Raw genomic sequence first — 18,337 nt, 5'->3', positions numbered from 1 at the left:
TAAATGTGAACAGAATGCCATACTGTCAAGAGCTCAAAAATCCTAAGAATGAGTTAAAAAACACAAGATTAAAAATTAATTAATTAGTGATGCTTTTGGGTCAGTCTTCTGAGTAATTAACATATAGAGGAATCCTTTTCCTCCATGAACCATATGTGATCATTTCAGGTGGAAAATTCAACCGTAAATGCCTAAACACAAATGTGGGCTGCCTCCAAATCTTTGGTAGGGGATCATGCTTATTCTTTCCTAACCCCTCAGCTGGAGAAGCAACAGTTTTTAAACATGCGTCTTGCTTGCAGTGTTCCAGCACAGTTTTATATCCATTTGTGATGGGTTGGATTGCAGAAACCCCCTTTGGGGGTGCCAACTGATGTGCCAAGACTACTTCTGCCCCTGCTTTCCCTGCCAGCTTGATATTCCAGCACCCTGTCTTGCTGAGCCAGACACGCCAGTCTGCTCCAACACAGACCCAGGGTTTGAACCACGTGCCCCAAAGCTGCAGACTTAACTGAAAGCAACTTAAGAAGTGTTCCTGTCTTTAACACTCAGATGCCCAACTTCCAATGGGGTCCAAACCCCAAATAAATCTGTTTTACCCTGTATAAAGCTTATACAGGGTAAACTCGTAAATTGTTCACCCTCTAGAACACTGATAGATATGCGCAGCTGTTTGCCAGCCTCCCACCCCCTTCCAGGTACTAATACGTACTCTGGGTTAATTAATAAGTAAAAAGTGATTTTATTAAATACAGAAAGCAGGATTTAAGTGGTTCCAAGTAGTAACTGACAGAACAAAGTGAATTACCAAGCAAAATAAAACAAAACACACAAGTCTAAGTCTAGTACAGTAATAAAACTGAATACAGATAAAATCTCACCCTCAGAGATGTTTCAATAAGTTTCTTTCACAGACTGGACGCCTTCCTAGTCTGGGCACAATCCTTTCCCCTGGTACAGCCCTTGTTCCAGCTCAGGTGGTAGCTAGGGGATTTCTCATGATGGCCACCGCCTCATTTGTTCTGTGCCAGCCACTTATCTATCTTTTGCATAAGGTGGGAATCCTTTGTCCCTCTGGGTTCCCACCCCTCCTTCTCAATGGAAAAGCACCAGGTTAAAGATGGATTCCAGTTCAGGTGACATCACATGTCACTGTAAGACTTCATTACCCATTTGCCAGCCCACAGGTATACAGGAAGACTTACAACTAAAACAGAGCCATCTACAGTCAATTGTCCTGGTTAATGGGAGCCATTAAGATTCCAAACTACCATTAATGGCCCACACTTTGCATAACTACATTAGGACCTCAGAGTTATATTTCATATTTCTAGTTTAAGGTACAAGAGTGATACAGTTATACAAATAGGATGACCATGCTCAGTAGATCATAAGCTTTGTAATGATACCTTACAAGAGACCTTTTGCATGAAGCATATTCCAGTTACATTATATTCACACTCATTAGCATATTTTTATAAAATCATATAGAGTGCAATGTCACACCACTGTTGTGCAATAGAGTAACTGTGGTAACTGGGTCTGGGTGTGCAGCACATTGAGAGACAGCTCTTGAAGGGGTGTGGCTCCTATCAGACAGAAAGGACCCTTGACTGCGGAAGTAACTGAGAGGAAGTTAAGGAGATGGGTGCTCCTTGCCTGGGAGAGAAGATGAAATTGTTTTTTTAATCAGCAGTAGGAGGGAGCTGCCTTTATACCCTCTTCCGATAATAAATATATGTTCTCTAATTTATTGAGCTCATGCTGAGTTGTCATTCTGAGAACTCTGCTTTTTTTGTGCTAACCCACTGAAAAGGAGATTTTGTCATGTGACAGTTGCTTGGGCAGCATTTCATTTACATTTTATTGAAGAATGACATGAGGTCTGGAAAACATGCTGAGAGTGAGAGATTTAAGAGGCTCAATCAACTTACTGTATCCAAGTAAAGGTTATGGGTGACTTGCTTATGATCTGCAAATACCTACATGGATAAGAAACAAGTGATAGTAGATGGCTGTTTAATACTAGCAGAAATAAGCATAATGAGATCCAATGGTTAGATGCTGAAGCTAGACAAATTCAGACAAGAAAAAAAAAATTAACAATGAGGATAATGAACAAATAGAATAACTTTCCTAGGGACATGGTAGGTTCTCCATCACTTCAAGTCTTTATATCAAGACTGGATGTCTTTCTAAAAGATATGCTCTAGCTCAAACAGAAGTTATGGTTTGATGTAGAAATTACTAGTTTAGGTTTTGTGGCCTGTGTCATGCAGGAAGTCAGGTCTCTAGATGATCATAACTGTCCCTTCTGGCCTTAAAATCTATTAATTTACATTTAAAAAATAAAATTAACATGCTGGTGGGCAGTGCCAGTTTGATTTTATTTTTACAATGAGTCTGGAAAGATAGCCTGTCACAAAAAGAGCCTCTGTACAGCTGTAAGTTTAATGCAGTAAGCTTTGCACATAGGAATGTTTTTTACTTCAAATTGGCAGTTATTTATTTATTTATTTTGTAAACAAAACCTCTCAGAAAGGACTATTGTGATTGTTTAGTCAGACCTCCTGTATCAAACAGACTATGGGGCTTTAGGGTTGCCAGGCATCTGGATTTCAACTGCTAAAAGTCCGTCTGGTGGCGCAGCAGGGCTAAGTCTGGCTCCACGTGGCTCCCAGAAGTGTCTTGCATGTCCGGCTCCTAGCGCAGGGGCAGCGACAGGGTTTCCGTGCACTGCCCCCACCCTGAACATTGGCTTTGCAGCGCCTATTGACGAGAAACCGCGGCCAATGGGAGCTGCACAGGTGGCGCTTGCAGGTGTGGGCAGTGCGCAGAGTCCTCTGGCCCCTCCGCCTAGAACCGGACATGCTGGCAGCTTCCAGGAGCTGATGGAAGTAAGCACCACCCGGCTGGAGCCTGCATCCTGAACCTCCTCCAACACCCTGACCCCCTGCCGCACCCCAGAGCCCACACCCCCAGTCGGAGCCCTCACCCCGTCTCGCACCCCGACCTCCTGTCCCAGTCTGGAGACCCTCCCACACCCTGAACCCCTCATTTCTGGCCCCACTCCGGAGCCAGCACCCCCAGTCAGAACCCTCACCCCTTCCCGCACACCAACCCCGTGCCCCACCAGTGAAAGTGACTGAGGGTGGAGGAGAGCAAGCAATGGAGGGAGGGGGAGTGGAGTGAATGGGGGCAGGGCCTCCGGGAAGAGGGCGGGGCAAGGGTGTTCGGTTTTGTGCAATTAGAAAGTTGGTAACCCTATGGGGCTTCCCTGAATTAATTCCTATTTGAGTGACAACATATCTTAAAATAACCAAATTTGGTTTAAAAATGGCTAGTGATGAACAGTCCACCACAACCCTTAGGAAGTTGTTCCAATGGTTAATTACCCTCACTGTCAAGAAATGTTCACCTTATTTCCAGTCTGAATTTGTCTTGCGTCAACTTCCAGCCATTGCATCTTGTTATATCTTTGTCTGCTTGATTGAAGAACCCATTTTATTCCCCTTATAGGTTCTTAAACACTGTGATCAAGTCCCCCCTTAACCTTCTCTTTGTTAAACTAGATTGAGTTCCTTTAATCTATTACTGTAAGGTATGTTTTCCAATCCTTTAATCATTTATCATGGCTCTTCTCTGAACTTCCTCTCCATTTTATTAACATCCTTTTTGAACTGTGGATAGTAGAACTGTACACAGTATGCTAGTGGCGGTCACACCTGGCCAAATACAGAGGTAAAATAACCCCTCTAATCCTACTTGAAATTCCCCTGTTTATGCATTCAAGAGTTGCATTGGCCCATTTGGCTACAGTATTGTTCAGGAAACTCATATTTGTCCACCATGACCCCCAAGTCTTTTTCAGAATCAGAGTTTCCCAGAATTGAGTCCTCCTTTCTGCAAGAATGGCCTATGTTCTTTGTACCGTGACGTGTAACTTGACATTTGGCCATATTAAAATGCTTATCATTTGCTTGAGCCCAAGTTACCAAGTGAACCAGATATAAAGCTAGTTGGAAATTTTTCAAACAGGTTTTTTGGTTGGAAAATGCCAGTTCGTTGGAAACTAAACTTTTTGTGGGAATGTATCAGTTTAGACAAAATTTTTGATGTGAAGGTTTCTCAAGTCCAGGATGGAATTTCTGGTCAAAACAAGATAAAGAGGAATCACTGAGTAGCTAATAGCCAAGTGGTTAGAGCACTCACCTGGGATGTGGAAGCCCCAGGCTCATGTTCCTGTCTCTCTCTGATGTTCTTTCGCCTCAATGTAGAATGAGGAAAATTACTGAATCTTGAACATTTTCACAGGATGATAAATCATTTCCCATGCAGCTGTACTTCAGACACTAACACAGTTGAGATTTATTCTTTGTTTGGTGACTGTGTGTAGTTGAGCTACTTTGAAGAATTCCATATTAAACCACAGTATTTGGTGTGTCTAATAAAATTGAAAGTGATTGTGGAATTGTATTATTCATCAACTGGAGTTTTGAAAGACGTATGTAACTTATATTCTCTTTTAGGTTATTAAAGTTTGAAAAAGCACTCACTGCGTTGCGCTATGGACAGCACAAAGAAAGTTGTTAACACTTCTGATGATGGTGGATTTCTACTTAGAGTGGGCCTCAATGATAACAAGGCTGGAATGCAAGGACTGGATAAAGAGAAAATCAATAAAATCATAATGGAGGCCACCAAGGTTTGTTTGTGTAACCTTTTTCACTAATGCTTCGGTTTTTACTTTTTTATTTCTTAGTTTTGCATGCATAAATGGGGGCAGCCTCCTCTGTTCTGTATGTGGGTGACACAGGAAAGGTTGCTTTTCATCACCCTCCCCACAACCATTGGGGAATCTGCTGGAAAAGTTAATATGGTTTGCGGTTGTATAAACTTTTTCAGTAGAACTCCTCAGGGCTGACTACACGTCCTTTTTAGGGTGTGTTCGAAGGGAAAGCAGCCAGTGGTGCAGTACCTGTCAGCACCTCTCCTTTGGAACTTGGGAAGAGGCCCCAAATCTATGAGGTTTTCAGAGTCCTCCTATCAGACAATCTAGGGATAACCGAGCAAGGGTAACCTCTCAGAGTGACCCCCCATCCCCGCCCACAGCATTCTATTACAAGGGGGGGGGTCAATCTGGCCCTAGATTTTTTGTTAAACAATTATGGTAAAATAATAAATGTTGTACTGTTGCTTTATGGAAGAGCTAATACTTTAGGGAGAACTTTGAAAAATATAGCATTAAAAAACAATTCTGCTATTGCAGACTGCTTTTGTATTGTCCATTTTTTCACCATGCTAAGGATATTTGCATGAAACAAAGGGTTTAGTTTTTCATATATTTCATCTGATCTTACTGTTCAGCAGTTCCTCAAACCGTAATCCTTTGTAAGACACATCCCATTTGGTATTTGTTGAAATAATTCCTGCAAAACTGCTACGGCTGCTGCCGTTATGTTGAGAGAGAGATGGAGCCAAGTGAATAATAGATAAAATGAGGAGAACAAGTCTCATGCCCTTTTAAAAATCTGCATTTGTTGGGGGGAAAAAATCAACAAACTGTAAAGTATCAGGTGTATTATAGTTGTAGATTCTTGTATGGAACTCTCCCAAATCTCTCTTCCCTTTCAGCCGCTCCAGAAAACAAACAAAAAAGCCCTTGTAAGGAACACAATCTTATTGCATCACTACTGTGAGGAGCTACAAGACAGATATAGGGAACCCAAATTTCATAGTTCCTTGACAGCATTTACCAACCTCTTAAATACCTGTAAAAAATTTACTACTAGCACCAATGAGAAAAAGTATGGGACTTTCTTTCCAGTAAGCACAATCCCTAATGTTCACTTATCGCGGGAAGAGAAGATTACATGCATGCCTGATACTGAAGGAAAGTTCATCCTACTATCTGCTAGTTAGAGATTGGTTTAAACTTTGAAGAATGAGGTTTTATATCTCTTCCAATACTTTTTTTTTAGCATTAACTGTTATAAAACTGGATTACATTCCTCTCTGAATCTTATTAAATTCTTGGCCTCAATGGCATCCTGTGGCAATGAGTATTGTACTCTAACTACACATTCTGTGAAAAAGTATTTAATATGTTTTGATTCTGCTCCCTTTTATTTTCATTGAATATCCCCTCTTGTTCCTGTGTTATGAGACAGGGAGAAAAGAAGTTCCTGATCTACCTTCTCTATTTCATTTATTATTTTCTATACCTTCATCATATCCCCTCTTATTCATTTCCTTTCCAAATAATCTCAGTCTTTTCCATCTCTCTTCATATGGAGATTTTGCATACCCCTGAACATTCTCATCACCCTCTTTTAAACTCTTTCTAATTCTGCAATATCCTTCTGAGATTGGGTGACAAGTACTGTGCGCAGTATTCCAGATGAGGTTGTACCATTGACTTACGCAATGGCATTATTTTTCTCCAGATGAGACCATATGGACCAATGAGGAAATGCTGCACATGAAAAGTAAAAATGCCTGAGCTCAATTTTCAATTTTTGCATTCAATATCTTTCAAGATATAACAGAAAATAGCCTAGAGAGTGCAAGTAACTTATTTCCGTTGAGTTATTTTGGCATCTCTCTGATCTAGCTAATGTTTTTAGAATTGCATCATCATCACATCAGGACATGTTCCCGCCTTGCTGGTGCCATGCAGGTTTCCTCAAAAGTATATTAAACTCTGAGTGGCAGAGGGAAGGAAGAATATGAACTTCATGTAATCTGAGTACCACAGTTGTCTTTTGTGTGTATACCTCAATTATATGAATATCCAAAATATATATAATACGCGTAAGAAATCCTTAAAATATACAGAGCCCAGCATATCATAAGGCTGTATCTGCTTCTCTGATAGGATTGGAAACAACTGTCCATTTTATTTCAGTGCTGGTTTTTTCCATTTAAATGAGTTGTTAGCAGACAAGTTGCATCTTCTTCTGTTGTTCAGTTATTGTAAGATTATAAGGAAAACAATGAACTTTCAGATGTATCTTAACTTTTTATTTTTCTTATAGGGTTCTAGATTTTATGAAAATGAGCTTAAGAAAGATCAACAAGTCAACCAACGAATTGAAAAAATGATGCAGCTAAAAGATAAAATTACCAGCCAACAGCTTCTGAAAGCACAACTACAGGTACTAACCAATTTGGGAAGTTTTTTGAGAGGAGAGAGAATAACAATTTTTAGGAGTATATTATTGATGCCTGTCCTAAAATTTCATGGTGGTGCACAAGTTGTTAGTTGCCTGGTTCCATTTGATGTTAGCAACAATTGTGCAACTAAACCCTGCATAATGTTTTGATGGTGTAAATTTATATTTAGTTAGAAGAAAATTTAAATAGATAATAAGACTCTTTATTTGAAGTATTTCTTGTATGAACAAAATGGAATTAAAACAAGAACTCCTTTCCCCCAATGCTGAAAACACCAAATCAACTAATAAATAAAATCCATTGCTCATGATGTACTCCTATGAAACTTGCTGATTAATTTTCTTAACAAATACCAGAGTAGTCATTTTGGCTTAAACATTTTGTGTGTATTTTTTTAAAAAAGTCCTGGCTTATGCATGTATTATGTTAGATGGTTTATAGTGATAGGGAGAAATGTCACTAGGATTATCCTATTACTTCAGCTGGTGATTTATCTATCTTTGCGTGCTAACTACTATGATTGTGTCATTGAAGTTTTCAAAGTTTTATATATATAAAATCTGGCCAAAGGTGCATATTGCCTACAATAGAAAATTGGTTTCCTTTATTAGGGCCTTGGTTATGAACATCCATATACAGTGGAAGAAAATAAAGAGTCTGAGAAAACTATGGATATAAGAAATGGAGCTGTGTATGAAAATGTTTCTGTGGTCCAAAAGAAGCACTTTTGCATAGGTATTCAGATACTGTAGTGTTGGACAATGTTATCAGGCCCTAGACAGTATTGCATACAAAAATCACATCAAAAGAACATTGAAGTTGCTAAGTCAAGCACCTTAATTTGTCTCTTTGTTTACATGCAGTATAATTCAATCTTTAATTACGTGATTGCATACTACTTTTTTCAATGTGATCCCTGCCTCATTCTGTGCACAGGATAGACAGTGTTCACTGAATGAGCAGCTGTTCAACATTTTGTTTTATCTTCATTGTTCAATATGTGGTCCCATGTCTTGTTTACCATATGCTAGTCTAACTCTGATCTGGATACAGAATTACTAATTTCCTCATATTTTTTTCTGTGATGCTCATCACTATAGTATGTGAGTGCTTCACAAACACTGATGAATTTATTTTCACAACACCCAGGTCATATTATTATCCCCATTTTACATGTGGGAAATGAAGGCACAGAGAAATTAAGGTTAAAGAGTCCACTAATTTTGGGTTCCCAATTTGACCACTGAATGCCTAGGACTTGATTTTTCAGAGTACTTGGAATTATATCATACTGTATATGTTTAACACGCAGCTCCCAGTGACTTCATTTGCAGATGTGAGTGCTCAACACTTCTACAGACCAGACCACAGGGTATCAAGTTGGGTACTCAGAAAATGAGGAACAAGCAATTAGTGACCACCTGTGAAAAGCTTTTTTCTTTTTTGATAATGACTTGCCTATCATCACATAGGAACTCTCTGAAAGAGGCAGTTCTCCAAGGCAACATTCAACTGTATTACCCATGAAACCATGTTTTCTTTTACTTTCTGATATCACTTCCTTATGATCTGTAACCAGATGCTCTAGTCCAGCAGTTCTCAAACTGTGGTTCGGAACCCCAAAGTGGGTCGGGACCTTGTTTTAATGGATTCGCCAGGGTTGGCATAAGACTTGCTGGGGCCTGGGGCTGAAGCCAAAGTCCAAGCCCCACTACCCAGGGTGGACGTTGAAGCCAGAAGGATTCAGCCCTGGGCGGTGGGGCTCAGGCTTCTGCTTCAGCCCTCGGTGGCAGGGTTTAGGTTACAGTCCCCTTGCTCAGGGCTGAAGCCCTCAAGCTTTGCCCCTCCCCCACAGGGCAATGTGGGTTGGGCTTCAGCCATGCTGTCCAGGGTGACAGGGCTCAGGCTTCAGTCCCCGTTCCTGGAGTCATGCAGTAACTTTTGTTGTCAGAAGGGGATTGCGGTGCAATGAAGTGTGAGAAACCCTGCTCTAGTATTTGCCTCAGCTTGGTAAGGGGGAGACAACTTGTGCAGAGTTACAGAAGTATGAAAAGCTCCATGCTTCTGTGTAACACTGTAAATTCTTATCTTCAGCTCAAGTCTTATCAGTTTATAGGATGGTAGAGGGATGGAAACTGGGCCCTTTTAGGGTGCTCACTAACATGACAGTTCTTTTCAGTGCTGATACTGTAATATACAAGATTTCTAAAAAGCCATTCCTTTTGCTAGACAGTATCCCAGTGATGCTGGACATGGCAGCAACATAAATCCATAGCGTCTGCAACATAATGCTCCTTTTTCTAGTGTTTTGTTGATATAATAGACCCTGCACCTGCTGTGGGACTCTTTGTCTGTTTGTTTTTCTTTATTTTAGACAGCCTTCTCTGCAGCCAGCTAGGGGCAAAGGAGCACTTATCACCACAAATGTCCCAAAGTAATCTCTAACATCTTCAGTACTCTTGGGCAGTAAGTAAACCCCTCAAAACTTACCTTTAGCATTTTAAAATATTTTATTTGGCTTTATAAATAAAATAAAATCGTTTATTAGTCGGGCCAAGTTTTCCTATACAATACTATATGCAGTAAGTTCCCACTTCGGATAAATTGTTCATGGCTGGTTGAGACTCGTCTACTACACAACTCAGAAGTGTCTGAAGTTCTCCAATAATCCATAATGTGAAGGATAAAAGCTATATTTTTATATTCATTTATTCAATACTATGATTAATTTAAAACTTTCAGAAGTATCCAGCTTCTGAATTGTATTCACTATTGCCAACAGCCATTGGTGCCATTTTTATGGATGCTGGTTTCTAGCTTAGTTTTTAACTCTGCATGACATTGCTGTCCCTTTGTAACAGGGTATTAGTAGTCCCTCCTAGTTTCTCTCCATTCTGTCAGATAGTTTTGCAAACATAAATAGGCACCAAATTAAGTTCTTTAATTCTTATTTCATATATGTTACTTAAGAAAGTTTTTCGGCGTCTATATCACATCTTTGGGCAAGAACAAATCACAATAACTTCTTCAATCAATTTGTCTAAAAATAAATATAAAAATCTAAGAATTTTAAAAGACTAATGGCCCATATTTTCAGCACTTTTCTCCTATAAAATATATAGAAAACCCCCTAAATCTTCCATATCAGAATTTTCTTTCAAAAAAGAATGCTACATAATTTTTAAACTTATGCACCTGGTTTACCTCTGAGACTAGTCTTTAACTGTCTTCAGTTTTAGTAGGGAAATCTGGTTACAGACAAACATGGTTCTCAGAAATACATCTACAAAGCTTTTGTTTTACTGTTTCCTTTAATGAGCTGCTGTTGCTATTTTAAATAATCATCATTTTAATTTGTGACTAGCTTAAAGGGGTTTCCATCTCTATTTTTATATGTGCATAAGATACTAGTGAATCATTAGATATGAGATTATGCTAGTAATGCAGTTTGGGGAAAAACAAAAGTTTTGTATAAAGACAATATCTGGAAATACAGATTAAATTGTGTGACTGAGGGTATGGGAGGCAATATAAATTCAAGTAATTAAAGGTCATTTGAGTTTGAGAATAACCTACCTATAGTTCGTAGAATATGAGATCAGAACTAACAAAGGAGAAAAAAATTAATTAAAATGTAGAGAAATGCCTTTTGATAATTTTACATGGATATTAGCCCTTGCTTAATTGATATTACAATGAAAATAGCTGAGTCCTGGAGGATTTAAATGTAATTACTTGTTTTTCTTCTATATATTGTATCATGCTCTTTTCATTATTTTTTCAAATATTTCTTCTGTTGTTATTTGAATTCCTCACCTTCTACCCTTCCCACTGGTGCCTTACATTTTATACAAACCAGTTTGACCAGCCCAACGCACTGAACTAGGATATGTGCTGGGCATTGCTATGTGGAAGAGCTTAATTTGATTCCGCATTGTGGTCTTTCAGTGTTCAAACAAAATGGCTCAGCGCAAACCAGAAGGAAGGGGGGAATCTCATATTACTCAGTAGTGATCCTTTTAGCAAATAAGTTGCAGCATGAGAGCTCAATTAAGTGAGAGGGGAGAAACCTTTAAGTTTTTTTAAAAAGTAGTTCTGTAAACAATAAATACAACTTGTATATTTGTGGAATATTATACGTACTTGCATTTATATGTATAAATATGACAGACTTTTTCACTTTCCATCTGTTAGCTACCTCCTTTCCCCACAGAACAGGTTGCAGCAAAAACAAGCTTTCTTCATCTAGTGCTTGCTCATATAGATTCCAATTAGGTGTGTGCGCGCCACGACCACAGTCGTCAGAAAGTTTTACCCTAGCAGCACCTGTTGGGTCGGCTGTGGTGCCCCCTGGAGTGGCACCTCTATGGCGCTCATAATATGACCCTGCCAACCTGGCACCTCCTCATTTTGTTCTTACCACCAGTGATGGTTCTTGGAACTATGGTGATTTGCTTAGAAAGTTCTCCTAGCTTTCAGTTTGTTGTAGTTTTAGTGTTAGTATTTTTAGCTGTTGGTTGTGTGGGTTTCCCCTCCATCCCGACTGCCTGTCTCCCCTTGCAAGTCCTGCAATAAGCCCATGCCGACAGGTGACCCCCACAACGTTTGTCTAAAGTGTCTGGGGGAGGCGCACCAGGCCAATAGGTGCAGGATTTGTAAAGGGTTTTGCCCGAGAACAAAAAAGGAGTGGGACTTCCGTTTAAAACAGTTCCTTATGGAGGCAATTCTGAGACCACAATCCACCTCAGCGTGGCAAGACCTGACACCAAGTTCAACGGTGCGGAGCACTCCAGCATCCATGGCAGATGCGACACCGCAGAAGGACTTGGAGCATAGAGACCTGCGTCACTGCTGCTCCCCGCTGCCAAAGCCGATGGGAACTGTCCGGCACCGATCCCAGTTCCTGGCCCCACAGGAGCAGCACCGGAAGCAGAGTAGGAGTGGATCTTAGTCTTTGAGACCCACTCCTTCAGAGTTGGCCAATGGGGCGCGCCTCAGGGAGGCACACCTGGTGCCAGAACCTTTGGAGTCAGCACCATTGACTTAGGCCCCGCAAAGGGAATCGTTGAGTCCAGTGCCATTGGACTCCCCAAGCCATATGCTGGAAGAAGTGGGGCTGCCATCCACCCCAGACACCTTTGCCATGATCGCACTGCAGTCTCCAGCCCTCCGGGACAAGCCCCTAGCGCCAACGAAGGCAGCACTGTCACAGGGCTAGCCGGCAATGTTGTGTCTGCCTGCATCTCCAAAGCACCGCTCACCGACAACACAGAGACACTGCTCTGAGTCGCAGCACCAATCCATCTCTTGGCACTGCTCTGACTTGCAGCACCGGTTGGACTCGCGACACCAGTCTGACTTGCTGCACCAATCACTATCCTGGCACCAATCCCCGATGTGAGGGAGGTCCTGTTTTCGGCACCAGTCACCACGGCAGCAAATCGAGGTCTCGGCACCAGTTGTCGTCATGGCACTGCTCCCGATCCCGGCATCGATCCTGATCTGGGCACTCTTCCCCATCCTCGCGACACTGCTCACTGGCCCAGCTCTGCTTGGCACCACCATGGCCAAGATCCTGGTCCTCATCTTCGGGCTTGGAGACAGAATCCAGATACTCACGCCAGAGCCTGCACCGGTTGGCACATAGACGTCCCGATGTGGGCACAATGCCATGACTGGTGCAATGGCAGGGACCCGCACAGTTGCCCTTTTGGACCCCCTGGGCATATCACCAGGCCCAGGGTACTTTGTCCAAGGGCTCCTGGTCGGTGCTATCTGAACCGAGGTTGCCAGCGGCTTCAGACAGCCACTCTGCCCCGTGGGGTGCTGACAGGACTCTGGCCTCAGTGCTTCCCCCGGCACCAACCCCTGCTCTGTCAGTGGACCCGGTGATAGCTGACCCGGAACAGGAAGCTGGGCAGGAGATCCCAATGGACTAACAGGTCCAGGATAGTCCTTTTTCCCCTGCTTGCATCCTCGTTGTCCTCTCCAGAGAAGGTGGTGGTGGGGACTTCTACTTCAGGGCTACCACAGTGGCAGTGGAGGAAGTTCCTCAGGAGCTAAGGGGCAAGGGATTCTATTCCCAATATTTCCTAATCCCCAAAGCCAAAGAGGGTCTCAGACCCATTCTGGACCTGCGGGGCCTCAACAGATTCATGGTGAAGCTGAAGTCTGCATAGTCTCCCTGAACTCCATAATTCCTTCTCTGGATCTGGGAGATTGGTACGCCGCCCTCAGTGTCAAGGATGTGTATTTTTATATATCCATATGTCCTGCTCACAGATGATACCTCAATCACAACCACTTCCAGTTTAAGGTTCTCATCTTCAGCCTGTCCACAGCCCCTCAGGTGTTCACCAAGTGCATGTTGGTCATTGCCGCCTTTCTTCGGCAGAGACAGGTGCAGGTATATCCATACCTTGATGACTGGCTGCTCCCGGGGCACTCCAGGGACCAGGTAGAAGTGCAGATACGCATCATGAGGTCCACGTTCAACGGGTTGGGCCTTCTTCTCAATGAGAGCAAGTCGACCCTGATACCCACTCAAAGTGTAGAGTTTATCGGGGCAGTACTGGACTCAGGTCATGCCAGAGCATTCCTGCCAGAGGCCCGTTTTCTGACTATCTCGGACTTCATACAATGTCTCAGACGGTACCCTACCACCGCAGCAAGGGCCTGCCTGAGGCTACTTGGTCACATGGCATCTTGTACGTACATGGTACAGCATACCAGGATGCATCTCAGATCTCTCTAGATTTGGCTCGTATCATAGTTTTGCCCAGGACATGACAGTCTGGACTCAGTGGTTACTCTTCCACGTCACTTCCTCCAGTCCCTGGGCTGGTGGCTCAATCAACCAGATGTGTGCAAGGGAGTCCCCTTCCACAGACCTCAGCCCTCCCTGTCCCCGGTAACGGATGCGTTGGCACTGGGGTGGGACGCACACCTGGGGGACCTTCAGACTCAGGGACTCTGGTCTCAAGATGAGCTCTCACTCCACATCAACATCAAGTAGTTGAGAGTGGTTCGGCTAGTGTGCCACACCTTCCAGGCTCGCTTGATGTGTCAATGTGTGAGAGTCATGACGGACAACACAACTGCAGCGTTTTACATAAACAAGCAGGGTAGGGCCCGTTTCTCTCCCCTCTGTCAGGAAGCCCTCCAGCTGTGGGAGTTCTGCATAGCCCACTCTATCCACCTGAAGGCGACATATCTCCCAAGATCACAGAACGAGCTGGCGGACTAACTCAGCAGATCGTTCCACAACCTCAAGTGGTCTATCTGGCCGGATGTCATTCTTACCATCTTCCAGAGGTGGGGAACTCCCCGTATCAGTCTCTTCACCATTTGGAGCAACAGGAAGTGCCCAAGGTTCTGCTCCTTCTGGAACCACAGTCAGGGCTCCCTTGCGGACACCTTCCTCCTCCATGGTCGGATCATCTCATGTATGTGTTCCCACCGCTTCCTCTCGTGCACAAGATCCTATTCAAAGTCCGCAGGGACAAGGTGGCAGTCATCCTGGTGGTTCCAGCGTGGCCATGACAACACTGATACACCACGCTCCTGGACCTCTTGGTAGACACTCCAATCACGCTGCCACTGATCCCGTACCTGATTACCCAAGATCATGGTCGCCTTCGTCACCCAGACCTCCAGTCTCTCCACCTCACGGCCTGGAAGCTTCATGGCTAAATTCCATGGAGCTCCTGTGCTCAGAGGTGGTCAGGGAAATTCTGCTCGATAGCAGGAAACCCTCCAGTTGGGCCACCTATCAGGCAAAATAGAAACGGTTTGCGATCTGGTGCTCCCAGGGCCATTCTCCACCATTGCAGGCCCCCATTCCTGTCCTCCTGGACCTGCTGAAGCTCAAGCAGCAAGGTCTGGCTGCTTCGTCCATCAAGGTGCACCTGGCAGCTATCTCTGCATTCCACCTGAGAATGGCTGGGCGCTCCATCTTTGCCAACCCCATGGTAGGCCACTTCCTCTAGGGCCTAGAGCACCTGTAGCCAACTGATCCCTGCATGGAACCTCAACTAGTGGGACCACCATTTGAACCGTTGGCAACTTGCTCACTTCTGCATCTACCATGGAAGGTTGTTTTTCTGGTTGCCATTACTTCAGCAAGGAGGGTTTCGGAGCTCAAGGCCCTCACCTCTGATCCTCCATACATGGTTTTCTTTAAGGATAAGGTGCAGCTCAGGCCTCATCTGGCTTTCCTTCCAAAGGTGGTGTCCCAATTTCACTCTAACCAGGACATTTTCATGCCTGTGTTTTACCCTAAACCCCATGCGAACAACCAAAAGCAATGCCTCCACTCTCTGGACATTCGATGGGCGCTTGCCTTTTATATCAACCATGCAAGGCCATTCCGGAAGTCGAACTAATTATTCGTGGTGGTAGCAGATCACATGAAAGGTCTCCCGGTCTCGTTGCAGAGGATCTCATTGTGAATTACTTCCCGTATCTGCAATTTCTACGAATTGGGCAACTTTCGAGCCCGGGCTCTCACGGCCCATTCCACGAGGGCACAGGCCTCATCAACAGCGTTCCTGGCCCAGATGCCAATCCAAGAAATCTGCAAGGCGGCGACATGGTCATCGGTGCATACATTTGCCATTCACTACACTATAACCCAGCATGGTAGAGATGATGCAGCCTTTGGTAGAGCAGTGCTCCAGTCTGTCATTCCATAACTCTGACCCCACCTCCAAGATAGGGGTTGGAGACACCTAACTGGAATCAATATGAGCAAGCACTCGAAGAAGGAAAAATGGTTACTCACGTTCTCGCAACTATTGTTCTTAGAGATGCGTTGCTCATGTGCATTCCAGACCCATTCGCCTTCCCCTCTGTCAAAGTAACTGGCAAGAAGGAACTGAGGAGGCGCCAGGTCAGCAGGGTCATATATTGAGCGCCATAGAGACACCACTCCAGGGGGCTCCACAGCCAACCCGACGGGTTCCGCCAAGGGAAATCTTTCCGATGACTGTGCACGTGGTGCGCGCACACCTAACTGGAATGGATATGAGCAACACATCTCGAAGAACAGTGAGTACTCAAAAGTGAGTAACTATTTTTTCTCCTTTTTACTATGTGACAAGGGTTTTCTTTTAGGATTGTTTGGACTGTGGCACCTTGGCCAGACTAATATATTTCTGTAATTTCTATGTTTGTGTACGTTTTATACACTTTTGTACAGGCTGACAAACTTGTGCTGGAGCTAGAGCAGAGCCGTGATCTCAGCTGCACTATTGTACACATTGACATGGATGCCTTTTATGCAGCAGTAGAAATGAGAGACAATCCAGAGCTGAAGGAAAAACCCATAGCTGTGGGATCGATGAGTATGCTGGTACGGTCAAATGTCAAGCTGATACAAAGACCAAATTACGTAAAGATTGAGAGAAACAAGATACTGCTGTGACAGGGACATTAGAAATGCATACAAAAATAACACAGATGGCAAAAATATTTGTTTTCTTACTGTGTGAATTTGGATTTTACGTTTCAAAGGACAAGGTAGTTTGCAAAATTTTAAGTTATGAAGAGGTAACAGAAAGGAAAAAGTTGTCTATTAAGCATATAAACTCTTGGCCTGGTCATTCAATTCAAGGTGGAGAATTGCATGTTGGGGCCTGTAGTCTCTTTGTGCTGTATCTTTATTTTGATGTTTAGAGCCACCCTAGGCTTAACTGTAGAGCTCTGCGGGGCACACTTTGGTTGGCAAAATTAAAAGCCAGTCTAATGTTTAGCTCCAATCTAATGTATAGCTCCTACATGGAATAAAATTTATTCATTTTGTTATTGATTAAAATATGAAAAGATATACTAATTGAGGGAGATCCTTAGAACTTAAACTACTTAGATTCAAATTATTTTAAATATGTAAAATGAGACCGGCATTTTGAAGTCTTTTTTTGTCCTTGACTGTTCATTATTAGCTAGGGTTGCCAACTTTCTAATGGCAGAAAACCAAACACCCTTTTCACGCCCTTTTTCCGAACCCCCGCCCCCGCTCACTCCATCCAACCTCCCTCCCTCCCTCGCTCTCCCCCACCCTTGCTCACTAGCTCATTTTCACCGGGCTGGGGCAGGAGGTTGGGGTGCAGGAGGGGGGCACAGGACTGGGGTAGGGGGTTGGGGTGCAGGCTCTGGGCAGTGTTTACTTCCGGCAACTCCCGGGAAGCAGCTGGCATGTCCCTCTGACTCCTAGGCACAGGGGCGGCCAGGAATCTCAGCACGCTCCCCCTGTCCACAGGCGCTGTCCCCGCAGCTCCCATTTGCCGTGGTTCCTGGACAATGGGAGCTGTGGAGCCAGCGCTCAGGGTGGGGACAGCACACAGTGCCCCCCTGGCCGCTCCTAAGTCTAGGAGCAGGATGCCACTTCAGGGAGCTGCTCGAAACAGGTAAGGAGCCTGCCAGCCCCGCGCCAAATGGACTTTTAACAGCCCGATCAGCAGTATTGACCACAGCCACTAAGGTCCCTTTTCAACCGGGCATTCCGGTCAAAAACAGGACACCTGGCAACCCCATTATTAGCAGATTCCCATCGATTTAAGTGTGAAAAGAAAACTACATTAAAGCATACAAGAAAGCTTTTAGAATTTATTTATAAACCAATGGATTTATTTTGTCTGATTCTAAAAATGATGCTGATGTGGATTATGATTAATTTGAGTGGCACATATTGGGCCAAGGTTTGTGCTGATTTACATCAAATTCAGTCAATGGAGTTGCATGGGGAATATATCATCCTAGAATTTGATCCATTGTATATAGTATGCTATAGAAGCGAACAGGGTGTAGAATTATCATTACTTTAGAGATATTATCCATTTTAACAGATTTTTTGGTGGCGCTTTTATTTTTTCTGGTCTAATAGAGTTGAGGGTGCTCAGTACCTTGCAAGATTAAGCCTATAGGCTCTGAATAGAGCAGAAGCAGTAGTAACTTAACCTTTCTTTAGTTTGTTTATTGCTTTCTCTGGAACTAGTCCTGGGAAATAATTCAATCTCCAGATATGTGTCTCCCACATAGCCTCACAGCATGTCATGTCTCAGTCCTTTTCCCATATTTCAGTGAGCCCTACTGCTCCTCAGAGTATACTAAAAGTGGAGGCCTTCAGTTAATAAAAAATATCAAGCATACTGGAATTTTATTA

At 43.5% G+C, this 18,337-nt stretch overlaps 1 protein-coding gene across 9 annotated transcripts in view; it reads left to right on the top strand.

Annotated features, from left to right (window-relative positions):
- Positions 1 to 18,337, top strand: part of POLK (DNA polymerase kappa) — a 78,396-nt gene that overhangs the window by 21,173 nt on the left and 38,886 nt on the right. For 5 of the 9 annotated variants that reach the window (XR_012158915.1, XM_073344203.1, XM_073344204.1 and 2 more), the window contains exons 2-4: positions 4,530 to 4,705; positions 7,038 to 7,157; positions 16,376 to 16,528. Coding sequence is in view for 8 of the 9 variants with exons in the window: in XM_073344203.1 (XP_073200304.1) it covers positions 4,568 to 4,705; positions 7,038 to 7,157; positions 16,376 to 16,528 (411 nt within the window). In the remaining variant the exon portion in view is untranslated. Of the gene's footprint in view, positions 1 to 4,529; positions 4,706 to 7,037; positions 7,158 to 9,550; positions 9,643 to 16,375; positions 16,529 to 18,337 lie in introns of those variants that run through there. The other 4 variants (XM_073344208.1, XM_073344207.1, XM_073344211.1 and 1 more) reach the window with 2 other exon arrangements.

This window comes from Lepidochelys kempii, chromosome 5 (genome assembly GCF_965140265.1).
Source record: "Lepidochelys kempii isolate rLepKem1 chromosome 5, rLepKem1.hap2, whole genome shotgun sequence".
Classification (NCBI taxonomy): Eukaryota; Metazoa; Chordata; order Testudines; family Cheloniidae; genus Lepidochelys; species Lepidochelys kempii.
The sequence above is the reverse complement of the archived record's forward strand: the minus strand, read 5'-3'. Positions and strand labels throughout refer to the sequence as shown.